General features: G+C 46.4%; 2 protein-coding genes across 12 annotated transcripts in view; one reads left to right on the plus strand and one right to left on the minus strand.

The window, feature by feature from the left end:
• The window catches only part of TSPAN18 (tetraspanin 18), a 210,595-nt gene extending 204,091 nt beyond the window's left edge, over window positions 1–6,504 (plus strand). For all 8 annotated transcript variants that reach the window (XM_059722773.1, XM_059722772.1, XM_059722774.1 and 5 more), the window contains 2 exons: window positions 553–636; window positions 2,189–6,504. In XM_059722773.1, coding sequence (XP_059578756.1) covers window positions 553–636; window positions 2,189–2,236 — 132 coding nt within the window. In that variant the 3' untranslated portion in view covers window positions 2,237–6,504. The remainder of the gene's footprint in view (window positions 1–552; window positions 637–2,188) is intronic.
• The window catches only part of TP53I11 (tumor protein p53 inducible protein 11), a 55,630-nt gene continuing 34,587 nt past the window's right edge, over window positions 6,492–27,534 (minus strand). For all 4 annotated transcript variants that reach the window (XM_059722776.1, XM_014602313.3, XM_014602314.3 and 1 more), the window contains 5 exons: window positions 17,317–17,375; window positions 15,307–15,355; window positions 14,753–14,849; window positions 13,321–13,422; window positions 6,492–10,889 (listed from right to left, as the gene is read on the minus strand). In XM_059722776.1, coding sequence (XP_059578759.1) covers window positions 10,756–10,889; window positions 13,321–13,422; window positions 14,753–14,849; window positions 15,307–15,355; window positions 17,317–17,375 — 441 coding nt within the window. In that variant the 3' untranslated portion in view covers window positions 6,492–10,755. The remainder of the gene's footprint in view (window positions 10,890–13,320; window positions 13,423–14,752; window positions 14,850–15,306; window positions 15,356–17,316; window positions 17,376–27,534) is intronic.

The following is a 27,534-nucleotide window of genomic DNA, read 5'->3' on the forward strand; positions in this document are numbered from 1 at the left end:
GAGGTGTATATTTGATTTGATCCACTTTACAGATGGAGAAGTAAAGAACAGAGAATGGAAGTGACTTGTCCTAGGTTGCAAAGTGAATTATTGGCTAAGCCTGGAATACAACACAGAAGTAATGACTCAGTCTTCTGTTCTAACCCCTGCTCTGTGGTTATAAATACATAAACCCTTCAACCAAAACAGCCTAATTAATAGCTGCACCACTAACCTGTACTGCTTAATTTTGTCCATTTTTCCATCTATTTCCCCTGCCTTTCCTGTCTGCCTGCTGTGAGGCTTGGACTGATTAGTGATGGGTCATGACTATGTTATCCCTGCCTGTTGGTTTTATACATGGTGCACTAAACCTGAATATCCCAGGAGGCTGTCCTCCATCAAGGCATCAACTAACGTGTCACTGTCACCTGCTTTGTAGTGGGCTGGGTATCACATACCTAGCTTTTGGGTTGAAGAACTAAAGAATCAAGAAGGACTCTAAGTAAATGTCTAGAGAAAAGCAAAAGCTGTTGTTTGTCTGTTTTTTCACCATGGTTTATTCCTTCATAGGGCTGTTACACTGTGATCTTGATCTCCTTTGAGACCTACGTGTACCTTGCAGGAGCTCTTGCCATTGGAGTGCTGGCCATTGAGGTACCATAGCTGTTAGCGTGATAAAAAATGCAATATCTGTAGGCACAAGCTAGCAACAGAGCTGAACATTCTCCTTTCAAGGAGACCCATTCCTATCAAGATGTAGCAGGAAAATTATTCACTTGTAGTTCAAGTTGACTAGTAAGTGAAGGCTGCATGTTTGCTCAGAGCAAAGAAGTAAACTTGGGTTACAAACCTGCACTGCCCTCTGGTGTTAGGCATGGTGCAGAATTACAGATGTGTGAGACTGTTTCATGCATAAGCAGAGGTTTTAAGAAATCTCTAACACCTCCCCAAAGGCTGAGACAACCGTAGATAAATCGTGCCAGTGTTGTTGCTGTTATATCATAGTAACATCCAGAAGTCCCCAAGCAGGCATGTGTAGCACCCATGTTATGTAGATCCTGTACAAAAACATGCAAGGCATGGTCCTTGCCCCAGACTGCCTCTGGTCTCTTTGAAGACAAGACCTAGCACATGAGTGTCCCAGCCCATAGGAGTGGAGGAATGAGGAGGCTTCTATACAAAAGTATGATTCCAGAAGCGAATTACAATCACAACTTGAGTAATATATTCAAACTATGCCCTTTTAGGTACATGTATTTAGAGTCTGAAATGAGGGCCTGAGAGCATCTCAGTCAGTTTCCCTTGTATAATTTATTACTGGCTCTAGCAGATCCCAGTTTCCATCAGAAAATCTCACCTACTTGGGAGCGATACCACTTTGTCATGCTGTTACAGGGGTTCTGGCACGCAGCTTCTCACACACTAACATTATGAGTGGGTGGTGCTCTTGGATTTTTAGGGGAGCATCTCATGGAGTGAGGCTGGGCTTTCTCTCCTGCTGAGCAAAGCATACCAGCAAGGGCATGTGAGCTCCACTGCACTAATGAAAGCAGGGAATGGGAGGGGTGGCACAGGGGGAGCAGGGCCTGCCAGGACACCTTAAAGTGATTTGGAACGAACCCAGGTTGCTGCTATAGCCAACCTCTGTTGGGTTCTTTACCTGGATTTGGCTGATAGTGGACATGGCTACACAAGACACAAAATGCACAGTAGCCTAATACTACTGCACAGTAGTGTGTCACATCAAAAATAGTGCTAATACACTGCTGTACAGTAGTATTAGGCTAGTGTGCAGTACCATCACTAAAAAGGCATTTGCCGGCACTAATGTGCAGTAGTGCCAGTTACTGCGAATTGATTTAGTATTTGATTATACAAGTGCTAAAATGAATGCGCAGTAACTACGGCACATTAATGAACGTGTAGACGTGCCCAGTGTGTGGGATAGGATCTAAAGCAATGAAGAGTGTGAGGAGGTAGAGCTTTTCCTTCTCTGCTAAAACCAGAGAGGGGCTCCCTGTCCTCTCCCAAACTTTCCTACTGCTTTCTCTGACCATCTTTGTGCTACTGGTTCAATCTGTGTTAAATACCAGGTGGGAGGCAATGCAGAACCATACTTGGGATTAAGTGGGGGCTTTTTCATTGTTGTACAGGATGCTTCTGACAGTCATGTTTTGTTTCTCCCATCTTTCTCACCCCTTCTCAGCTCTTTGCCATGATTTTTGCAATGTGTCTGTTTCGAGGGATCCAGTAGGAGGTGTCCTGTGAACAACTGTGATGATCCCATGGGCTTGGGGGAAAAGAAAAAAGGAGGAGGAGGAAAAAAGAAAAAAAACTCTATTTTTTTTTAACAATATTGGGGGAAAAAGGGTTGTGTAATATATGAATGACCAAAAGGATTGTACTTCAGGGGCTGGAACTTTGAGGTGCTGTGCATTACACTACAGAGACCAACCTTCTCCCAGGGCAGCCTGCACTGCTGTTGATCAGGAGCAAAGCACAACTGATTTGCACTAGGGACTGAAGAACGCTGCAGGGAGGTTGGGAAGGGAAATAACATGGTACCCCCTCAGTGCAGAAAAATGCCTGGTGTTCATACCTGTATCATTTATGTAGTGAAGAAAGAGAATAGCCAAGTGCAACACAGTGGCTAGATTCAACACACACAGGAGCAGGTCAGCCAAAATCACATGGGTGTAAAGGTCAGGAAGGTTTCGGACAAGCAGGTAAAAAGGGTTTTCAGTACCAGAAAACTGTGGCAGTTTCTTAGTTGCTGATTTCAAATTCGGGCTGAAATTCACCAATCAGGAAATGGAAGTGTGTGTTTACTAGAGGAGAGCCAGCCCATTTCTCTTAACACCTCCAGAAGAAGCGGGCCGCCTTGGACTGCTGGGCCTGGGACATGCCTTCCCCTGGAGTTCCCACCATGAGGGAGGAGAGTACTTGGTTGGAAAGGCAGACGAGCCCATGTGGATCTGAGTGGGCTGAGATGTAGTCAGAAGTTTGGTTCATATCTTTCCTTGTTTCTCTGTCATGTTGATTGTCTGTTCAGCATTTAATGAGAGAAGTGTGAGCAGTTCCCAGTTTTATCTCCTCTCCTCTTTAAAAATGATTACTAATTAGTCTGCACAAGGAAAGCTTACACTGCCACCCTCAGGAGAGCAGGAATATTGTTTCTCCTCAGAATCCTTGCTGCTTCTCATACATTGAAGAATAGTTTGTATTTTGTAGTGCTTATCTGCATTGAGTCCCAGTGTCTTCCAGCCATGTGAGGAATTCCCAGACATGGTGCTGGTAGCAAAGTGGACTATTTGCAGTTGTCTCCCACTCTGTTTGTCACTGTAAGCCTTGTGGCTTCATTTCTGCTCTGAAGATTGCCCCACAGCTCTTCCCATAGGACCAAGAAGAGTGATCAGGAGTCCTGAATTTTGCTGCCTGTGTTTGGTATCGCTGAAATGCAATTTTTGTCCTGACTTTGTAAATATGTTTGGCATTGCATTTTAACAAAGCATATACAGTGAATTTAACTTCCATCCATTATGACAGGACAGGATTTTTTTTGTGATATCTTTTATTGGACAAACTATACAGTTGGCAGAGATTTTGGGCAAGCTTTCAGGAACAAAATACCCTTCTTTAGGCCTTTCCTGAAAGTTTGTTCAACATCTTTCCCAATTATACAGTTGGTCCAGTAAAATAACAAAAAAATAAACTCGAAAAAGCACCTCCCCACCCTCCAAAAAACCCTTGCCTCTTGTGCTAAGATGGCAGACTGCTCCATGTTGACTAATAAGCTCTGCCTCCTGATACAACTGATTAGCCTGCCCTTAGCACCATGCTACTTAGCAGCTAAACTACTTCTGGCTCTGGCTAGGCTAATTCTACTCATGGGCTTCAGATTGATGGAGTGCCCTCAGTTTTGGTTGCCAGAGGTTGGGTACCTTCTTGAAATACTACTTTCACATTTACATTATCTCGTGCATTTAGTCATTTAACAAACACTCTTGGCAAAGGACCTGGATCCTAGGGTACAAAGAACAGAAATGAAGCTCCAAGCCAGGCAGTATTTAGAGTGATAGAAGTGGGTCTATTCTATAGCACGGGTTCTGTTCTCACACTTGAGCAATTACATCTAAGACAAAGGAAACCCATTAAAAGATTATCAGGCCTGAGCACTGCTAGACCAAGAGCCCTGACCTAAAATGCACCAAGAAATAGGTTGCTGATGGATGAAGAAAGAACATCACAACCTCACAAATAGCTTTGCTGATGACTATGGAAATCTTTCACTGAATGAAGGGATATGAATCTATTCACTCCAGAAAGAAGGGCACAGTCATGAAAAAAGCCAGACACCATTCACAAATGAAGTCAGCAGTGAGGAAATGATGAAAATATGATAAGGTCTGTTAACCACTGAGCAGTCTTAGATGCTGTGTTAAAGTTCCCTCAAATGGGTTCCTAGATGGTCTCTCCACAGGAACTGTTTTTAATGGTGCATGAAATTCTGCCCAGCTATACTATGAAGGAAAACAGCTCTACGAGGCAGAGACAGTGCCTGCCCCTCTTTGGAAGTCTGTAATTTGTACCTAAAGTGCCAAAAATCTGCTGCACGTAAAGAAAACTCCTATGCTAGACTATTCTGAGTCATCAGCCAGCCGTGGCCTGTTGAGGTGCATAAGAAACTGATCTTTGTAATGGGAATAAACCACAAGGGTAGGAGAAGCCATCTAATTGATGTGCCTCTCTTGGTACAGGGCAGAAAAATGGTGGGGGGAGGGAAAGCTGTCCACTGCACCAAGTGACTGTTGCTCTCCGGTGGAAAGCAAGGGGGGGGGGCTAGTGATATTTTTTATTGGAGCAACTGTGTAGTTAATATCACTCCCAGCTATACTGTTGGTCCAGTAAAAGATACAATCAAAAAACACCCTTGCTTCTCCCATATTTCCTGAATCATTACAGTAGAAAAACACTCCAACCTTACTCTCCATTGGGGACATGATTGGCACTGGGGAAGAAAACCCAGTAAAATAAGAGTTGTTAATGAGGAAAAGTAACCAATATCAAACTGGCACCTGGCCTCTTTCCTTTTCCGTTCACTCCTCTTAATGTCTTGCTCTTTATTGAGAACAATCTGTTAAAATCAGAACTTGCAGTTTAGCGGGGGGCAAGGAAGGCCCTGGCTAACACAGGCCCGCATAATTGAATGCAAAGAAGACCAGGTCTCCCATAAGAGCATAGAATAAGCTTCCAACTCACAAGATGTCCCGCAATGCTCCTTCCTCAGACTGCGAGCTAAGGAGAACCTGTGAGAGCCAAAGGAATAAATACGGGAGCAGCACAAAATGTTGTCTTTCCAGGCTTACTTCCTTCTGGTTTTCCTCATTCTTTGTTCCTTTCCAAAGTTTCACTTTCAAATTTCCTCCCTTTCCATTTTCCTTTATTTTATCATGTCTGTTCCCACTCCTCCATCTATTTTATTCCCTCAGCTCTCTCATCTCTTCTTGGACTTTCCATTTTTTTTCTGAGACAAGAATGTTTCTTTCTGATTTCAACCATACATCCTGATTGTCCCTTCTTATTCTTCTCCTTTGGTCCACTTTTGGCTTCTTGGAGCTATTGTTGTTTACTGGTCTCCTCTATTCTCTCATTCTCCCCTTCTTGCTGAGATCTTCACACCCTCCTTTTAAGGACCAGAAAGTGTCATTTTGGACATAGCTGAGAAGCCAGGAAGCAACCCACTCCAATAAAGAAATGGAAATAGCTGCTAGGAGACATGCAAGCCCCCAGTGCAGGTTACAATCATTCCAGGGAATATGGAGCTAAATGGGAATATGGGGAAATGTCCTCTGCAGAATTGGAATGGATGGGAGGCCCCAGAATTGAAAATCCTTTGTTACTTGGCAGCACAAAAGTGGTTTTGTTTTGGTTTTTTTTACCATACTGAGGTGATGCTGCTGACCTTTGGTCTCATGCTGCATAATAACCAATGTGTTTTGCTCATTTTGGAACACTAGGCAGGAGAAACAAACCCTTTTTTGTATGTCCATTTTTCCCCAAGTTTCTGCTGCATTCTTTTGGGGGCCAGAGTATCAAGTTAAAACCACTGCTCGCTGGACAGTGCTGCATAAGGTGACCTAATGGGGAGTCATCCAAGTGCTGGTCCCCACATTGTAGAACCCAAACCACATCCAACACACCTTTCGTGTAATTATAGAGGGCAGTTTGTTTCTGTAAGTCGACAATCCCCTGTCTGTTATTTAACTCTCAAATTACTGTTGTGAGTGCCTGGGAAAATGGGCTGCGTGTGTAATAACGTTGAAATCTATTTTAAAAATTGTAAATGTTCCTTTTATTAGATAGTGGAGCTAATTTATCCTGTATTCCCTATTGTAATGCTTTTTTATATTTGAAGGATTTTTGTAATATAAACCAGAACACGAGCCTGAAGCATTCTGCACGGTTTCTGTGTGCATTTCTTAAAAAAATAAATAAAAGAAATAAAGATATTGTGACAGTGAAGTGGCACGTTTTTAATTTTCACTTATTTAGGTGGTGGTTCATTTTAGCTTACGTACAGTCACTTTCTCACCAGAGGAGGAATAAACTCAGTTACAGCAGCTAGGATGAGGTATAAACGGCAGCCAACACACCTAACAGGCAGAAAAAGCTGACAGGCTAAGACACGGGTACTGGAAATGGATACCCTTTCTCCTTTATACCAACTGCTCAAATCTGCTGGACTTCACTGAGGGTGAGGGTAACTAATTCTGGGATTGTACAAAGACAGGTTTTGTTTCTGCCCACGGCAGGGGCAGCTGCAGAAACCAGCCTTATAAATCTAGGCCCATCTCTGTTGCAGTACACAAGCCTTCAGAAAACAATACTCCTCTCAGCAATGTACAGGGCTGTACAAAGAGTCTGTTATTCCATGTACCTCCTTTACTTCTCATCCTTTCCCAAGGAGGTGAACTGGGCCCACACTCCTGATTTTACAGATGGGAAAACATGCCCATGAAGGAAAAATGCCTTGTCTAAGGTCATCAGTAGTAGAGTTGGGACTAAAGTCTAGGTGCTTTCAACCCCAAACTCTCTGCTTGGCTACCAGTCTACAGGACCTCTTAGTTGTTATCTATTGTTCCCCTGGGCACCACCTGTGCCAGGCATATGTGAGCAAACACAATTTCTCAGCAAAAAATTGCCATGCCAACCCCAACTTGTCATTAGAGTGGGTGGAGCAAAGGGCACACACCATCCCAGCTGTGGCTAGAACTGGACTTATTCTTGCCAAAGCATTTAATTCTGTTACACAATCTCTTAATTCCCCATTTTAGCCAAAGCCAAGGAGGCAACCAGCAAGGCTTGTCAGCTTTCTGGCACCAGCCACAGGAAATCAGCCATGGAGGCCATCCATCAGCTGCTAAAAATTCATCTCACAGCCACTTCTAGGGTCACTTAGACATAGTGTTGGAGGTTCTCTTTCAGCTAATATGTCATGACTGCCAGGCAGAGAGGATTGCATGAACTCCTTCCCATTTAGTAGAATCACACAGGCTTGCGTGTTTGTATGTCCTCTGGCTCATGCTCTCCCTAAGGGTGATGATGATAGCACTAGAGTATATGACAATAACAGCATGTCAAGTCAGAATTTAGAAACCAAGCTTAAAATAAAAGCATTTTAATGTAATGGGGCTTAGACACACACCTGATTCACCATCCCATGTCCTTTACCTTTGTTAGGGAGCAGGACTTCATCCTGACTAGCATCAAATCACCCCCCCCCCCCCCCCCCCCATGAGCTGCAGTCTGTACTCCAGCGTTCGTTCTGTCCAGGTCACTGAGCATTTGGAGGGGGCAGCAAGCACACAAGAGAATAGATCTAAAGCTCATACTATCCACAGAGTTGAACATAGTTGAAAATTCAGCAAAGAGAAACCTGCACTGTGCAGGAAGCAGAGATGGACTTAGGGTGTCTGATGAGCTCAGTGCCTTCAGAAACTAAAACTAGATTTAGACTGTTCAATGGCCAGCAGAGCATACAGGATGCTTCACCACTGCAACAGAAGCTCATCCATGGCCTACTTGATGGTGATTTCTGAGCAATGAAATGATACTTCCCAATCAGATGATGCTGTTCTAGCTGAATTAATCCTACACCAGCCCTGAGAGACAGTAAGAAGATATTTCCTCTTTCTCACCCACACAGTCCCCATTTTCTACCACATTCTCTCTATTGCTGTGGTCAACTTTACCTACCTTTCTCATACTGCCAGTATTTCTTTCCCCATGTCTAACCTTCTATACCACTCTCCCTCCAAAGATGGGGAATCTCCAACATTTGCTTTTCCAAAGGCCCTGTCAACAGCTACAGCCAATATGTTCCACTTAATGAACATGCAGTTGTGCAGGCTGCAACTGCCCAAATTTAGTGACAGGTGTGAAAGAATGACCATTGGTCAATGCATGCAATACTCCATCTTGAGCAGAGCAGTGCCATCCGGCCTGGCCTGATCTGCAGAACTCTGTGGGCAGCACTTTCGCTTTCCCTGTCCCCAAAGTAAGAAAGCTGCTCTCCTATCACCTACTCACTAGGCTAAAATAAAATTACCCCAACAAGCCAGATGCTTCTGAGTTACAAGTTCAGTGTTGGGCATGAGCATCTGAGGACAACATGGAATTTTAGCTATTCAGTAGCTTCCCCTGTGCAGGCTGGAGGGCAGCACTTGAAAGAAGCCTTGGCAAGTAGGTTGCGATTCTTCAGACTTCTACCTCCAATTAGACTCTGCCTCCAGATTCTATCATTCTCTACAGGTTTTTAATCATCACATATATCACCAACTCAAATATTTTTAGCATTTCTACTTGATGCACGAAATTTGTATGGCCAGGAAGTGCAACGTACATGGTGTCCCAAGTTCATGCAGATGCTTGTAAATACTAAAAGAAAGTAACAGAAATAGTCTTTGGGAGATACTACGCTGTACGGAAGCTGTACCACAATTGCTCACTAGATGTCCCTGTTAACTGTACCAAGGCATTTTTTTTCTGATTTATGCACACACAAAAAAAATTCCCTTAGTGTTAGCAACATTAGCAACCATGGCAGTGGCAGCAGTCTTAACTTTCTTGTTTACAACTCTGTTCTAGGTCCCAACAAATAGGAGTTCCTAGGTCGGTCAATTCTTTTTCCATTCGTAGACTAGTCTATTGAAACAGCTCTTCATGTTGGTGCATAAATAGGAAGTCCATTTCATATATACAATCTTCCTTGATTCAGTCTGGTAGAGAAGGAGAAGCATGGTACTATGAGAAGTATAGGCATGTGTGGAGGGGTAGTTTCTTCATTGGGATGGTCACTAGAAAAAGTAGAAGAACCAGTGCTGTGGAACCAGGGCAGGTCTTGATAGGCCTTGGAAAGAGAAGGGAGGGAATGGGCACTGAGGTCCTTTTATGTCTGGTCTATCTGGAAAAGGCAAGCTCTTCTTTGCCACTCTTTAGCCCAGTCGAATAGGACCCTGGAAGCCGAGTGCCTCAGAATTTGGTCCTTCCTTTTAAAGATATCATCAGAAACTTGATACCCATGTGTTAGGGATGCAGGAGACCTAGCTTATCTGGTCCTTCAGCATGCTAGACCAAGACTGTTTCCTGCTACAAGTACACTAATGATTTATCCAGTCTAAACTGTATCTATGCTAGGCTTTCCTCTGCTCCCTCCCCCTTTTTGGTAACAAAGGTGCAGCTCCACCAGCAAGCTCAAACCTGTTGCATTTTGGTCAGAAGACCTTGTTTAAAATGGTATGGGACAGACTACAATGCTCACTATTGCTAATAGAGCTGTAGAAGCTGGACATTTTAGTGGGGGGGAGAATTTTCTCATCAGAACCAGCTCAGAGAAATTTCAGGCTATAAGGCCTGTTTGGAGCTCTTCAGCCTCCATCTCACATTTCTTGCCCAGTACACTCTTAAGTATTATTTTTCTTTTACCACAACAGCAATACCCTTTTGCTCCATATTCTTCTGTAGAGATCCCTTTGGCTTTAGATTTGGAGGTAGCATGGCTCTGAGTTTTAATAGAACTGCAGATGGTCTGTGATAAAATAGGGAATATGATTGAGTCTTCCTCTTGTTTCTCTGTGTCTAATCAGGTGTCCCCTGCTTGCATTTCCATAACACCTGTTGCCAGGTTAAATATACCATGTAGTATTTCCTTAGGGAAAAAATAAAAATTACTCAGCCACAGAAACAGCTATCCAATTAGTGCCACCCCAAGACACTGGCCTGGGTTGGTTCTAGATTACCTGAAATATGCTCACTCAAAAGGGGAATATGAGTGATGGCCCCAGTTAAGGGGCCCAGGATTGACAGGGATGAGATGAGTCCTTTGCTGGCTTCCTCGGGTCCTTCTCTCCTTTGGGATTTGGTTTCAATGTGCTATTTCTATTTTGTGCTTTGTTCAAAGGATTTGGAGCGGTGATTCCTCAGTTTCCTCAGTAAAACCAGCCCCTTTCCCTGAGCCAGCCTAGCCTTTACACCTTGTTAGCCTCCCTCAACCTATTCACTTGCCTTCTCCAGACAGGAATTGAGGGTCCTGTGTGTCTCAGATCCTTCCCTGCACCTTGTCTAGTAATGGCACCAGCACTGGGTTTACAGACCGATTCATGCCGGTAAGAGGAAAGAGAAGGAAGTTGCTTTCGAACAAAAGGGACTACCAGAAAATTATGCAGAATTACCGACACAGACCCCTGCCACTCCCAGCCCAGGAAGCCCTGGGAATTAAACTTTCTTGGGCCGGCGTCCAACTTGGTAATAATAGTAAATGCTGATGAGGACGAAGATAGCCAGGCTGACAAGGAGGAGCATGGCACCTGTGGATATTCGGCTGCTCTCGACCAGGGTGATGGTGGTAACTGAAGGAGAAGGAGGGAGACAAGGCACAGGTTGAACTACAATAATTAATTAAGGACATTTGTATAATCCTTTGCTGTTCTACACATGCCCCCTGCTCTCAAAGAGACTTCCCCATCTTGAAAACCAAACAGTCTCATATTTTCTGCCCAACAGTACCACATTCTGCTTCTAACAACTGCTGCTCCCTGAGGCCTTAGGAAATCAGGACTACATCACAGAACCAAAATGTTGTTGAGGCCACATTCAACAGTAGAGTAAGCTACAGGTGAGGGCTGGGCAGGTTCCCACGTCCTCTGCAATTTCACAGCCACAGGCTCAACCCCAGATATGTAACAGCCAGGGTCTGTGACCTGAGCAGTGGTGGAGGCAGGGATTGGGCCAGCTGTGGCAGTTGTGGAATCTGGGATGGCAGCAACAGCAATGCCCTTCTTGTGTCCTCACTAAGTGAACACCTGGGGTCAGTGTTTTGCTTACCCAAGGCTCCTTAGGAGTCTCATCACCCACAATCGAAGTGTTAATTTGGTGAAAAAAAGGAGGGTGGGAAATGGGACACATTGAGCCTTAGCTTCTGACCAAGTCTGAAACAGCAGTTTGAAGAGTGTGTACTACCCTCAGGCACAGCCAGCAGTGTCGGTGGTGCCTTTTCACAGGGGGTGCCCTGCCATGCTCAGGGGGTCCACGTTAATGTGCACCCACATGCACCCCGTACGTGCTGCCAATGGATTTAGGTTAAATCAGTTTATTGACTTTGTCCCAGATACCCCCCAGATTCAAGTCAACTCACAGTCCGCCAGCATCCCAGGATGCTTTGCACCTCCTCTGCCAGCACCCTCCTCCAGGGTGGGTGGGCTAGTCTTAGCTCAAGCTGTCTGCTCCAGCCAAACAGTAAGGAGTGCTCTAGCAGGCCCACTGCTTCTGGTCTGCACCACTGCAAGCATGTGGCTGCATTTCCAGGATCAATAGTGAATGTCTGTTCAGTTGCTTATCATTCCAATCTATGCAGTTTAAACTAATCTGTGAAGATTGAACCAATTCAGCCTTGGGCTTTTTGACTGTCTGCATTTAGCCCTATTGTCAGTCACTCTACAGATGTCTCAGTCAAAATAAACAGGCAGCTTTTCTTTCTCTACTGCCCTCCACCTCTTGAGTTCCCTTGCTGTATTAGTTACACCCATTCAGAACACCAAGACCTAATTCTGCTTTTAATTGCACTAGTATAAATCTAGCAAATTCAGTGATTTTCCTACACATTGCTTACCATAAATGAGACCAGGAACCTTCCTTTGCTGAATGCCTCATCAGTGCATGCAACATTACTTTGTCACTAGCGCCCATCCTCTTACCCCATTTTCCCTTCTTCAAAGGGAAAGTGCAAGTGAGGAGATATAACACTTTTCCAATAGGGCTGTGTGAAGCTTTGGGTGGTGATTCAGTTAGGAGGAGATTCAGACCAATTTGGTGGCCAAATCTCCAAATCTGAATTGAATCGGGACCAATAAAAAGGTCCAAATCAATTTGAAGCTCTGAATCGATTTAGAAAAGATTCAGAGAGCTTTGATGATTTAGGCAGTCCCCAGTCGCTGCAGCATGGAGCTGGACTCAGAGCTGGTAAGTAGGGGGCAGGAGAGGGGAGGCTGGAGGAGCAGGAAGGAGACCCCCTGCCAGGCCCCATCCCTTGCCTGCTCCCCCAGCCCCCCCCCCCAACCCCCCTCATGGCTGCCCCACCTGCCCTAGCTCCCAGCCCTTTAAAAAAAAAAAAAGCCCCTAGTCACCAGGTGCTGCCAGGCAGGGGGTAATCCCCACTGCCCCCCACTGCATGGGTGGTTCTGTCACAAGCCCCCCCACCCCGCTGTCCCAGCCCCACCATGGCTACCCTGCCTGCCCCAGCCCTGACCCTTTAAGAAAAAAGACTCACTGGCTCCTGCAGTGGCCTTGGGGCTCCTGGGGGGTCATGCAGATCCCCCCACATAGTGCCAGGCAGTGGGGGGCAGCCGAGATTGCCACCCCGCTGGGCAGGAACAGGTGAGTGCAGGTTGTTGGGGGGGGGGGTTCTTAAAGAGCCGCAGCTGGGGCAGGCGGGGCAGCAGACAGGGCTCAGGGGGCTCGCAGCAGAGCCCCCCATGCAGCATGGGGAAGTGAGGATCGCCCCCCCCTCCCCCACTGGGCAGCAGTTGGTGAGTAGGGGCTTTTTTTTCCCCTGAAATGCCAGGAGCTGGGGCAGGCGGGGCAGCCATTGCCAGGCTGGGAGATTGGGTTGGGGGTGGGCCTGTGTGATTCAGCCCAAACGATTCGGGACAGTGATTTGAACCACCGAATCAAATCACTGTCCCGTGAATCAGTCACATCTGAAGCAAATACTATCCTTTTCACACAGGCTTATTGTCCAACACATCCACTGCCTCCTTCCTCACTGCAGTGAGGGCTACTTACCTAGAAACTGTACTGTGAAGTAGCAGGCTCCTGTAAGTAGAGTCCAACGGATAATGACCTTCTCAGCTGTGTATAGGGCATTCCACATAATAAGGGAGATACCTGAGAAGAGAGAACACATAATAGAACTGCTTTTAAGAGCTATGAGATATCCTAGGGAAAGAGGCAGATCAGACACCTGAGAGAGTGAGGAGTCCTGTTATGACTACATTGGCAAACAGGAAAAGAAAAAGGGAAATCCAAAGCCACAAAAATGTTAGCTGCAACACAGCACCCGGGCTTTCAAGAGCTGGTGATTTGCTCCACTTCTACTTTACACCACCAGATGCTACTATAGGCTAGGAGAGAAGCTGGGCAGCCCCTAAACTCAAAATAGGCTATCTAAGCTGTAGCAGAATGCCAGATGCTGTTGCCCACCAGGCTTAGCACCTGCTGTGATCTTTGCCGCTGTTTAAAGAAGAAAAGGCCTAGCAGTTGCACCCAATGGCAATCCCCTTTCTCCAGCCTACCACTCTCTGCATTACAGACTCCAAGAACAATTTGCAGGTGAGATTTTATGCCTAGCTAGGTTAAGAACTGGTGAGAGGCACTGGACTGAAAATTCTGATATCTGCATTTGTTACCAGCGTGAGTACACCCAGGGTAACAGTAGGAGGGCAGGCTTCTCCTCTCCCCCTGGGACACATGGCACCCTGGGAGTTTGAGCTCTTGCATATTTGTTGAATTTATCTGTTTGTTTTAATTCCAAAGAGAAATCTGCAGCACTACTCCCCCCAAACCTCCCACTCTCCACTCCTTCGCCCCCAGCTCTACCACCACATCCTCCTCCTCCCAATATGGCACTGCAAAACTGCTGATTAATGTTCTGAAGTCTTCTCACACCTGCTAATTCCAGGGATCACAGAGCACGGAGTTGGTGGAGGAAGTGAAGCTGTCTTCAGTGCTTCCAACTTCATGGAGGCAAGGGAATGCCTCCACTTGAATAAACCCAGTGGGTCCCCATGCTCTTGATGCTCATCATCAGGCCCACGTGCCCAAATAACAATTCCCACTCTCCACTCCCTGCTTCTCTGACTGCAATAGATCTGACCAACTTGCAGTAGCCAATGTCAGATGCTAAAAAGGCAGCATACAATCTACCATCTTCTCTCTTTGCACTGTGCCGTACAATACTGGGATGAGAATGGGGAGGGAGGCAGATTTCTTCTTGATCCCAGTGCTGTGGGAAATTAGCCTTTTTTCAAAGATCTGCTGATGTGTCAGTTATTCTGAAGTTGCCCAATTCTGCTCTGCCTAGATCTACAGTTACATCTAGTGCAGAATTTGCACACTCGGATTCTTAACTCGGATATGCAAAATTGAGTCTAGCATCCTTGGGAGCGAGAGGAGCTGCTGAGTGAGTCTTGAAGCACAGTCCCAGAGCGTTACTCACTGAGAAGGGCTCCTCCATACAGCCGGATGGGAGTCTTAGTGTTGACCGATTCCTCCTCAAAGATGGCATCGTAGAGCTGATCAGGGAAAGTGAAAGCCTAAGAGGAGCAGGAGAGAGAATCTCAGTGGCTCTGCATGAGTTGGGTCACTTGGGGACAATGAAAAGTAGAACAGCAGAAGCTCTGCCTGGGGCAAAGGGGCACGCACTGTAAAATCGGGCATTTATGAGGAAAAGGAGTGCTGGACAAATAATATCATAGGATGTCAGCTGTCTGCTTAAAGCCTCTCCCCAGTGACTGAGGGACAGAGGTGCCATGTGTGGTTTTGTCATCCTGTAAAGGAGAATGGGACTCTCATGTTAGGAACAACCTGTCAGGAAAATTGCTGATAAAAACTCACTGCAGAGGACCAGGGCCAGCAAATACCAGCAAGAGAAAGTGGCAGTGGCTGTTAAAGGAGAGGAGGGAGGTGATGACAGAATCTTGCATGCTACGTCACCACTGCCCTCTGGCAGCCAAGCATTCAGCTCTGTCAGGGACAGGATCTCTCACTTACCATGATGGCAACCCCCGAAAATATGATGGCAGAGACAAACTGCCAGACCCTGCATGGAAAGAAACACAGATCAGAGGCCCTGAGATCTTCAAACCGTTACCTTTTCACCTGCCCAAGTGCTGTGGCCCATACCTCTTCCAGAGCAAAACCCCTACCCAGGATGAGAGGGAGGAGGGGAGATGGCTTGTGATCTTTTCTTTATGCTTAAGTGGGAGAGACGGTGGATACAGCTTCTACTGTCCTCAAGTAAGAGAAGCTCTCATGAAATAAAGACAAAAAACCAAGGGATTTCACAGCCAGCCATAAAACAGTCAAGGTGAAGTGACTAACCTTCAGAACCTCTGACAGGGGAAGCTCTGACCATCTACAATGCCACTGGATATTTGCAGCCTGAGAGTGCATTACTGAAATCAGCAGGTTTCCCAATGACTTAAGGGGGAGCAGATATCCTTTGAAAGTAACTAAAGGCAGGTCAATGGCCTATGGAATGGCACATTCACTTTGTTTCTTTACAGCTATACTCCCAGGCTTGCTGGTAGTCATGGGGGTTGATTCAGTGGCCAGCAAAAGCTGGGCATCCCACAAGAACACATTCCCATCCACTTTAAGAGAATGGGAACAGTCCAGAATCAGTAAATGGTACTCATAGCTCAGGAAAAATAGGACCAACAGGTGTATTCACAGTTCAGAGCCCATGCCCCCCAGGACTGCCTATCATCAGATACATCCCCAAATCAGTAACCAAGCCAAGCTATAGCAGATGTCCCAGTGCATCACGGGACTCATGGATTGCAAACTCACAACTCATCCCTTCCACACCTGTGGGCTCCCTAGCAGCACACAAGACTGTACTGTGGCAGGATGCATAGGTCCAAAGCCAGCTCTGGAGATCTCTGCTCCCTCATCCTATATGAATCACTCTTTCAGTAGTGGCTCTACAACAGCTCAAAGTGCTCAGAGACCTGCAGCAGACTTGCATAAGGTTCCAGATGACATTTCATGAATGCAGGGGCTCCGCTCCTCAACACAGGTAGGTCTCTTCCACATGCTCTTCACAAAGGTAAGCCCTCACCACACATATCATAGATGAGTGGCAGCCAGTGCACAATCCCGTGCTATCACCCACCACACGGTATGTAAGCACATCAAAGAGCAGGGACTTCATACAGGTGAGCAGCCATTGCCCCACAGGTGAGGTACCTGCTGTGCATACTGCAGGGGTGCAGTACTCCATCTCACCTACTCAAATGTCACTGGTTACACAAACTACCCATTGCAAAGAAGGCATCCCCAATATAACCCATACAATATGAATGAAGCACCCCTTCATCAGAGTCATCACATACAGGGATATTCTGACATTGCCTGTACAGTGAATGCAATACGTCACATGGGCATACATGTCCTGTTGAGAGCATAAAAAGGCTCAGAAGAGGCTGCTGGTGAGAGGGAGCACAGGAAGTTTGTAGCAGAAGAAAGAAAGAAGTTGGGTTACCTGACATAAGGTGTTGTCAAAGAGCCCCAGGCACATGCCCCGCTGCAATTCAGTAGTGTAACTAGGGCAGGACAAGTGGTGCACCAGTCCCGGGCACTGAGTATGGGCAGAGAAAAGTGCCAGAATCACCTCCTAGGAGCCTTTGCTATGGCAAGGGCAGCCTTGCACCAGGGTTGGCTCCCAGGACGCCAAGCTATGGGGTTGCTCCTGCTGGAGCAGGTGCTGCTAGAGAAGCAGCAGTGGCTGCAGTAGCCTGGGAAGGTAAGACTAAGACTTCCTAATTTGCCCCACAGTGGTCAGCATACCTCACTCTTGTAGCCCTCCCTCCCCTTCCCCCCATCCCACCCCAGGAACTCATTGAGCTCACTACGCCTTTGCTAGGGCTAGTTGCATGAAGGAGAAAGCAAGGCTGCATGTGGGAGATGGCCAGCAGTGTTAGAGCTAGTAGCTCCCTTCCCCATCCTGGCATGCCTATGCCACAAGCCAGAGCTCCGAATTCAGACATAAAAGCTTACCTGAGTCCAATAGGTTCCCGCACAGCAAATTTTATTTCATTACCCAGGACTTGGCTGATCTGGAAAAAAAAATAAAACGAGGATGTGTAAAGTACTACAGCAGCTCTCTCCCCAAGCCCCTTCAGGTAGGATCCAGCAACCTGAGGAAAAAACAGATATCCAGCTCCATGAGTGTGAGGAGAGAGGGATGCAGCAAGGCTCTTAAATCTCATCAAGATTATTCAGTCCTCCTTGAGGACATGCCAAAGGTTATTTGATTCCCAGCACCTCTAAGAGCACTCCCTCCCTTACCTGGGCCCCTTTTGCCTGTCAGCAAAATGAGGTGCAATATCGGTTCTCTCTATGCAGCATTCCTGATGCAAAAAAATAGCTCTACACAATTACACGATCTGCAGAACAATAGGGAGGTCAAGAAACCAGGGTATACATAAGTGGGAAAGGGGCACTGGGAAAAACGGCTAGTCAGGCCTCTTAGCTACACAGGGGCTACAAGTAGGTCAAGAATTTCCCATGAAAAGGACTTTCATAGAAACATGCAGATTCATCAAAACCAAAGTGTTTTTTGGAAGCGCTGTGGTTGTAATAAGCTTCTAACACAGCTCAGTACACGGCATCCTGTCAGTTTACTTGCCTGGGCTTCCAGCATCTGTGGCTCCTGGGTCACTCTGCTATAGATCACAACAGGGTTAGGACTCCTTGCTCCACTGTTTCCATGTCATGGATACTGTGCTGAAGCTTGGCACTCCAAGGCTTTCTGGCTTCTCCTGCCCTTGTCTTTTATATTGTAATTTCTCTCTCCCTCTTATACTCTGCTTTTTCAACCTCCTATCACAGCATCTCATGAAGTGAACTTGGGTTCACAAAAGCTTATGCTTTCTATATAATCTTATTTAGGTAGTCTCTGAGGCTTGGAACAGAAGTTACACATAAACCGGTTTAAGTGATCAGAAACTGGTTTAAACCTGTAATGAAACAGCTCAGTGTACATTAACTGGTTTCAAAATGGGTGAAACGGGTTTAAGATAAACCTGGCTGAATGTAGTATCAGACTTAACTGATTTAGGTCAAATTAGTTTATGAAACTTCTGTCCCAGACCCCCTGGGGGAGGCAGTGTGTGTCATTTCCCCTCCCCTCCCCCATGTAGACTGGGCTGCATCCCCAGCCAGGCTCCTCCTCACCCCTCGCCTTCCCTTATCATCCAGCTCTTGCTGCTCCAGCTAGAGAGGGGAAGGGGTGCAGGCAGGCAGGCAGCCCTGCTCTCTTCCACAATGGAGGATGGAGGTAGCAGACCTGTCTCACCCATGTCAGCCCCCCCTGCGGGGTCTGCTTCCCTAGCAGCTTATTCTTCCTCTCTAGAGAAGAGAAGGCTCAACCCCTGGTAGCTGATCCTGCGAGAGCCTCTCCCCAGCAGCACCTTTTGCGCTGCTCGATGGCCTGGCACCCTGCACTGGGCACCCAGGGCTCTCTCTCTCATGAGAGCCAAGCCCTTGTAGGCTTCAACTCCCTGGCCTCACACTGGGGGTTCTCCCCTTTCCCAGGCCCTGCTCTGGGCACCAGGCTCTTTCAGTTAAAAGTGGAGCCGCACTGCGGGGCTCCAGTCACTCAGCCTAGGGCCAGGGCCAATGTAAGCAGCCGCAAGCTGCTTCCAAGGTGGTTCTCCATGCGCCAACCTGCGCACCGAGCGAGGCCCAAGCAGCCTCGAGCTGATCCCAGGGCCAGCTCTATGTGCCGATCTGCACACCGACTGCCCAGCCGCTTGCAGAGTTCACAGGCTCAAGCTGCCTTGAGCAGCTCCTAGAGTCTGATCCCCGTGCACCGATTCGCACACCACTGAAGCTCAAGCAGGGTCCCGAGGATGGCTGTCTCTGGCGCTCCTCTCTCCTCACCATCCTTCATCATCTCTCCCCAGCCTGCTGAGCACGCTCCCCCCACCCCGTTATACTCTTCAGGGGCTCCACCCCGGAAGTGCTCTGGACCTGGCTGGTGCAGTTCCGATTTAGGTCCTGCTGCTCCTTGCCCCCTCCCTTCAGAAAAGGGCAGGGCACTGCTTCCCTTGTGCTGCCTCTGGATTGGTAGGCGGGCTCCACCAATCAAACAGCAGACCCTCGATCCTGGGACTCAACCCAAGCTCTGAAAAGGTAAGCCTGCTACATGTACTAGACCTAACGATGCATATCTGCCATGCATTCTGACTGACTTCAGATGAACATGGCTAACTACATCTGTCTGGGTTCCTGCCAGGGATCTGTAACTCCTCCCAGCTGTCTTATTCAGCTCTTCCCTTCCTCAGGAAATTTCCAAAATTGTGCTTTTGTTTGGAAATAGGGCATTTTTTTTCATAATTTGTTAGAGAACGGAAATTCCAGATTTTGTGGCCAGCTCTGGTTGAACAATGTTTTAACAAAGGGCATACAGGACCAAGGGCATTATTCCTCTCAGAACCTCACAGTACCAGCTAGAGCTAATGCCACTAAAGTAACCTTCTGTCTGCATCTCCCAAGCTGGAAGCCAGCTTTGCTAGTGCAGAAGGGGCTGTGGTGTCATGAGCACTAATGTGCACAGTTGACAAGGTTGCAAATTTAAGGCCATAGCAGAAGCACTTCTGGGATGGCCTGTCAGATTCCCATGAATCTGAGAATCCTGCTAAATACCTCATCATAGGGAAAAAAAAGCTACTGCAGAATAGCAATCACCTCTGCCTGAACAGTTGCCAAAGGGCCTCTGTCTTACTCCCCGATTTCTATGTCAAGGTGTCATGTAGACACCCATATCCCCAGATGCAGCCAAGAATCCTTTGGGCCAGTTTCAAAGAACTTGAAGAAAAGTAAATTAAGAAAACAGGTTAGTGAATTACAAGGGACCCCGAAGCACCAAGGAAGAGGCTAGCATGAACAGGATGAAGACAGCTGGAGATTACAGACAGGGAACCAAGGGCAGAGACTAAAGGCAGCCTACAACAGAGAAGACTTCCAAATAAACATGCAGAGCATCCAAGGGGGCACAATGCCAGAGCAAAGAGAAATCTTTACTAAGCAAATGACAATAGGAGACCAAAAGGAGCTTCCTGCTTATCTCCAGCTAACATTGTCAGCTGGGGAGGAAAGGAGGCTTTGCATTCCAGTCTGTGTCATTTCCTGACAGAGAAAAGGGTGGGAGTTGTACTAGGCCTCAAAAACTACTTACAGCTAGCTGTGTTTAGGCAAATTCCTCTTTCTCAGTTCTCCAGGACGAAATGAAAACAAGTGTTGGTTCAGGTGACCTTGAGGAGCATGTAATACAGGGGCCAGAATGAGCCCACACATTTGCTAGAGCTGCTGTTCTGCTGAAATGGGCTTCACACACCTGTTTGCAACCCAATGCAACACAGACTCTAAAGGCCTGGTAAATCATTACACCAATTCCCAGAGTACTTGCATTAGAACATGGTGAGTGAAGTGATTGGAAGTGTCATGGCCATAAAAGATCAGCTCAGAGGACATTTAATGGATGTCCTAATAAAACTCCTCCAATAGTTTAACAATTTAAAGACCGAGTTCATATTCATTAATTTAAATGCAGTTCCTGGCCAACCCTAAAACACTAGGATAACTCTATGTAACACACTAAAACTACTGCTGTAACCTGTCATGACAGGCCTCCAGGGACAGAAGCGTGTGTGTACATGCGCGCGCGTGTGTGTGAGCACATGCAAACGCACATATGTGGATATAAAAAAAATAGCAGTTTGGGGATTGTACCCTCTGGTCAATGCACAAGATCAATTAGCTTTTAATTTCACATAGAGTTATGTTTCAAACTCCAGATAATGTGGATTACATCTCTCTGGCCCACATACAAGCAGACATCAAATACTTGTTGTAATTACCCATTTTCCAAGGGATCTTTTCCTGTGCAGGTTTCCACCCAAATATGATACATCACCTTCTTTCAAGTGTTGCCAAATGTCCATTTCCTCCCCTGCTACAAGTCTTAGGCACAGTAATTAAATTAAACTTGCAGAACTAGAATGTGTGTCTGGTTTTGGGGATGGCAGGGTCTGAATTCAGTTCAAACCTGTTAAAAAAGAGATGCTGAATTTCTTCAGGGACAAAGCCTTTTTTTTTTTTTTTGGGGGGGGGGGGGAGAGAGAGAGAGATCCTACAGATTTATAAACCCACTGTCCCATTTTAAGGACCCTTTTTGCCCAGGGAAATCATGGCTAGTTTGAATCTATTGCCATTCAAGCTTTGTGTGTAAAGGACCACCCTGTTTTGGTGGGAGTCAAAGCCAGAGTCAATCAGACCCAATTTAAACTTGAGATCTGTTTTCAGCTTTAAAAACAGAAGAGTCAGTTTGTAAAGGCCTTGAATTGTAAGCCCCTGCATAATGTGATTATGTTTCTCTCTCACAGTAACAAGCCTCAGCTGGGGAAGTCCAGACTGGAAGGGAAAAAAAAACAAAAAACAAAACCAACCAGACATCCTTCCTGGCCCATCCTAGCTGCAACATTTTTTAATTCATTTAGATAAAATGATCTGGATAGCATTAAAAAGTGACAAATAATCTATTTGTAAGAGACAGGCCTGTCACTGTCTGTCTTGTCCATGTCTAGCTCCTGCGACTATGAGCCAGATGTCAATCCAGATGATTCTTAATGACACGTGCCCCGAAAGAGGCAACTTGGAGGTAATCCTCTGGCTCCCCTCCCCATATAGAGGGCACTCCAAGGTGGGGAGAATATGGGATGAAAGGTAGAAAGGGGGTGAGATTGAGGTGAGCTGTCTCTGGGCCAATGTTATAAGCCCTAGGAATGAACTTCATTCCTGCAACTGCTCTAACTTCTCTCATGGGCTGATTCAGCTCCTGTATAGCTCTGGACTTAGGGAATGCGTCTCAGAGCCACCTCCTCCCACACTCAGTTTGGGCCCAGCATAACTGTGGACTGAGTTCAGTGATGCCTTCCCCCAAACAACTGTCTGTCACTATTATTCAGAGTCTTACACTGCCCAGTGTTTCTGATGCCCTGTCAGGAGCCCAGGAGCAGTCAGAGAACTGCTTCTGAATCTCTGTATAAGCAATTTGGATGCCTATGTGTCAGTATGCATGCAACAGGTTGAAAGGAGACAAAGACAAAGAGGAAAAGAGGGATGCAGCTGTGTGAGTGTGAGTATGAGTGTGAGTGTGAGAGAGAGAGAGAGAGAGAGATGTGTATCTGTCTGTGTTCTCCAAAGAAATGTAAACCACCCACAGACTCACGTATACTCCCAAATTTAAAAAGTAATATCTCTGATGAGGTGAGAATACCAGCTTGAGACTCTAGGACTGTCCACCCCCACAGGCCTGGCAATTCCACCCACTGCTGTCATTTTACTGGATCACACAGCAGATGTGGCTGCTTCTCAGTTGCAAAAGGCTTCCTAAAGAGCTGGATGCACCAGAGGAGGAAAGGCAGATCATTAGCCAGATTAGACAGAATGCAGGGTAGAGTGGTACCTTAGAGACTAACTGGTTCAGAGAGGCCTAAGTGTTATAGAATCAGAGAGAAGTAGGGCTGGATGGGACCTCCAGAGCTCATCTAGTCCAGTGGTTCTCAACCTTTTTTGTACCAGGACCCATCTGTAAACATTGATGGCCACCTCACTCCCAACCTGCTGCCCCTGCCCCCAGGCCCCAGCCTCCCTCCACCCCAATGTGTGCGGGGATGGGTGTTTGGGCAGGATAGGGTGTGTATAGGGCATGGGGGCCCCCAAGCAGCCCCTTGCAGGCTGGAACTCTGCCAGTCTTCAAGGGAAAAGCCACGGTTGCCCACATTTTTCTCCTTTAAAGGAGAATTCATTTTTTAAAGTTTGTTCTCAGCCACTTCACATATTCTTGTGACCAACTTTTGGGGCACAACTCATAGGTTGAGAAAAGCTGATCTAGTCCATCCTCCTACCTGATGCAGGATCATCCCTATTCAAACTATTCCATACAACCATAAACTAAAAACTCTACATATGACTACCCTCAACCCTGACACAACATAGTCCTAGGACCCTAACCTGCCACAGGTAAAGCAGGAAAACCATGGCAGCCAACATCCTTCTTCTATAAATGTTGTCAATATACTCTCAAGAAGTCCTGGGTAAAGGGCCACATCCCCTGCTACAGAGAAAGGCAAGACCCCCCACAGTCCATACCGATCTGGCCAGAATTCTTTCCTGACATCAAATATGATGACCAGTCAGACCCTGAGAGAGGGAAAAGACCATCTAGCCAGGAACCTTGGTTTTCCTCCTAGCAGGTTAATCAGCATACCCCAATTGAAGTCCCCAGACTTAGCTGTAACCAACACCCAATGCCTCTGGGACACACAGCAGAAAGAAGAGGGAGGTGGGGAAAAGCAACCAGCAAAGTCCAGAAGCATGGGAAATACACATGGTAGAAAATGGGCATAGCTATGCCTAAATCATCCCCAACCAGTGGCTGTCCAAGCTCTTTTTTAATACCTCCAGTGATGGAGAGCCCACAACTTCCCCTGGCAGTCTATTCACTGCCTCACTGTTCTAATGGTGAAGAAGTTTTTCCTGATACCCAATCTAAATCTACTTTGCAGCAACTTCAAGCTATTGTTCCACATCCTCCTCTGTTCAGCAAGAAAGAAAAGGTGCTTTCCCTCTGCTTTATGGCAGCTCTAAGTATTTGAAGACTGCTATCATGTCTCCTTTTCCATAAGTTGAACATGCCTAGCTCCTTCAGGCTCTCTTCATATGACTTGCCTTCCAAATCCCTGATTATCTTTGGTGCCCACCTCTGGACCCTCTCTAACTTCTCCATGTTCTTTTTAAAATGTAGAGTCCAGAACTGCGCACACTACTCCAGATGAAACCTAACCAGTGCTGAGAGAGGCAGTACCACCTCCCGCAACTTGCACCTAATGCTTCTACAGATGCAGCCCAAAACTGTATTTGTCTTTTGCGTGGCTGCATCACACTGCAGACTCATATAGAGTCTGTGATCTACCGAGGCTCCCAAGCCCTTTTCCATAATGCTCCCATCCAGCCAGGTGTCCCCCATTTTGTTTCTGTGTTTTTCATTATTCCTCCTGAGGTGTAGTGTCATGCATTTGTCTGCACTGAACTTCATCCTGTTAGCTCTAGCCCAACTTCCCCATCTGTCAAGATCCATCTGAATTGCACTCACATCCTCCAGCATGTTTGCAGTCCTTCCCAGTTTCATGTCATCTGCAAACTTGGGCAAGAAGCTTTCTATGTTGGCATCCAAATTGTTAATAAATGTATTGACAGATCCCTGTGGGACTCCAGTTGAAACCTCCTGCCATTCTGACATGGACCCATTAATAATTACCCTTTGCTTGTGGCTATTGCACCAGTTATCTATCCACCTTGTAGTAGTTTTAGCCAGCCCACATTTCTCCAATTTGTTTATGAGAAGGTTGTATGGAACCTTGTCAAAAGGCCTGCTGAATTCAGATACACTACATCCACACCAATCCCTTCATCTATCCAAGCAGTTATTTTGTCAAAGAAGGAGATCAGGTTCATTTGACATAAATCCATGCTGACTGCATGCTTGCAAATAGCGTTCCATAGGATATGATCCAGTAACTTTCCAGGTACTGAGATGAGGCGAACCAGTCGGTAGTTCCCCAGGTCCTCCTTTTTGCTTTTTTTTTTTTTTTTTTAAAGAGCACCGCATTGGCACTTTTCCAGTCCTCTGGAACCTGCCCACCTCCCAAAATGTCATGAAGTTCATTGCCAAGGGCTCAGAGATCTCCTTGGTCAGTTCCTTCAGAACTCTGGGATGAAACTCATCTGGTCCTGATGACTTGAATTCATTCAGACCCAACAAAAGGTCTCTCACCATCTCTTTTGTTATCTACTCCCTCAGCTTTCCCCCTTCCTTTTCCAGATAATTTCTATTTGGTGTCCGGCAGCTTAATTTTTTTGTGAAGACTGAGGCAAAGTAGCTGTTGAGTAGCTCTGCATTCTCTCTCTCTCTTCAGCTAGGAGTTTTCCCTGGCTTGTTACCAGAGGACCCACAGATTTCTTGGTCCTTCTTTTCCAGTCAACATACTTACATAACCTCTTCTTGTTGTCCTTAACCTCTTTGCCAGGTGCATCCAATTCTTTATCTTTGCCTTCCTGATTTTGTCTTGCAGGTTCTTGTTATTTCCTGATATGCTACCTTGATGACCTGCCAATTTTTCCATTGCCTGTGTGCTTTCATTTTGCATTTGAGCAATTTTTAAAATGCCTTGTGCAATTACATTGGTCTCTTGCCATTCTTTTTGTGTTTCATAGATTGTTAAGGGCTGGAAGGGACCTCGCAAGACCATCAGGTCCAGCCCCCCTGCACTAGGCAGGAAAAACAACTGGGGTCAAGTGACCCCAGCAAGGTGACCATCCAGTCTCCTCTTGAAGATTTCTAGGGTAGGAGATTGCACCATCTCTGGAGGGAGCTTATTCCACAGTCTGGACACCCTAGCTGTGAAGAACTTTTCCTAGAGTTAAACCTGAAACAGTCTTCCAGGAGTTTGTGGCCATTACTCCTGGTTTTCCCCAAGGGTGCCCTGGTGAACAGTTGTTCGCCGAGCCCTTGATGTATTCCCCTGATATAGTGGTCAACTGCTACCAAGTCCCCTCTCAGACTTCTCTTTTTTAAGCTGAAGAGGCCTGAGTCCCTCAGCCTTTCCTCATATGGTTTGCCTTGCAAGTCTCTAAATCATACAGGTGGCTCTTCTCTGGATTCTCTCAAGCTTTTCCACATCCTTGTTGAAGTGCGGCACCCAGAATTGGACAGAACGCTCCAGCTGTGGCCTCAACAATGTTGCGTAAGGCGAGAGAATCACTTCCTTGGTTTTGCTTGAGATGTATTGGTTGATGCATGCCAGAGTATTGTTTGCCTTGCTGGCTACAGCATCACACTGATGGCTCATGTTCATACTGTGGTCTATTATTACCCCTAGGTCCCTTTTAGTCATGGTGCTAGTCAGTTTGGCACCATCAAGACTGTAAGTATGTTGGGGATTGTTCATCCCCAGGTGGAGCACTTTACACATCTCAATGTTCAACTTAATTTGGTTCTAATCCGCCCAATTTGCCAGCCTGTCTAGGTCTGCCTGTATCTGCAGCCTATTTTCCAAGCATGATCATGCTCCCCCATAACTTGGTGTCATCTGCGAACTTGGCCAGTGAGCTCTTTACCCCCACATCTAAATCATTGATAAAGGTCTTGAAAAGCACTGGACCAAGCACAGACCCCTGAGGGACACAACTGGCCACTTCTCAGCAGGATGACACAGATCCGCTCATTAGGTCCTACTTTGCACCCAGCTTCCTACCCACCTAACTGTCGAGCAGTTAAGCCTACAGTCCTTCATTTTTCCCCATGAGAACATCATGAGATAGCAGATCAAAGGCCTTTTGGAAGTCTCGGTATACAATGTTGACCTCCTCTGTCTTATCCAGGTGGTGAGTTACCTGGTCATAGAAGGTAACAAGACTGGTAAAACAAGACCTGCCCGAGATGAAGCCATGCTGGCTGTCATTCAGAATCCTACCTTCTACAAACATATTGCATGCACATAGACTCTTTGATGAATTTTTCCAGGATTTTCCCTGAGATAGAAGTTAGGCTAATTGACCTATAGTTCCCAGGTCCTCTCTCCTCCCCTTCTTGAAGATGGGAACGCTGGCCATCTTCAGGGACCTCCCCTGAAGTGCCATGAGTTTTGCAAGAGTTTCACCAGAGGTCCTGCAATGACTTTGGCCAGCTCCTTCAGCACTCTTGAATGAAGTTCATCCAGTCCTGCTAACTTATAAATGTCTAATTTTTCTAACTGATCATGTACCAGCTCAAGGTCAATGGTAGGAAGGCAGTCATTCCCACCATGCCCATTCTGAACCTTATCTAGCATGATTTTCATGATTTTTCTCTTAGTCCAGTGAAATGCCAAAGCGAAGTAGTCATTCAGGAGTTCAGTTTTCTCCCGAGTGTCAGTAACCAGCTGTCCTGAGTTGTAAAGCAATGATCCCACACTTCCATTTGTTTTTCTCCTGTTCCCTACATACATATACATGGTATCAGGACAGTTATGTTGGGCTTTCAATATTTTGCCTTTAGAAGCTCCTAGCCTTCCTGGGTGCCTTTACCCTTCAGTCTATCCTCCCAAGATGCTATGCCTATTAACTCTTTGAGTCAGATAAAATCTGCCTTTTTGAAGTCTAGCGTCCTAA

Source organism: Alligator mississippiensis, chromosome 2 (genome assembly GCF_030867095.1).
Source record: "Alligator mississippiensis isolate rAllMis1 chromosome 2, rAllMis1, whole genome shotgun sequence".
Classification (NCBI taxonomy): domain Eukaryota; kingdom Metazoa; phylum Chordata; order Crocodylia; family Alligatoridae; genus Alligator; species Alligator mississippiensis.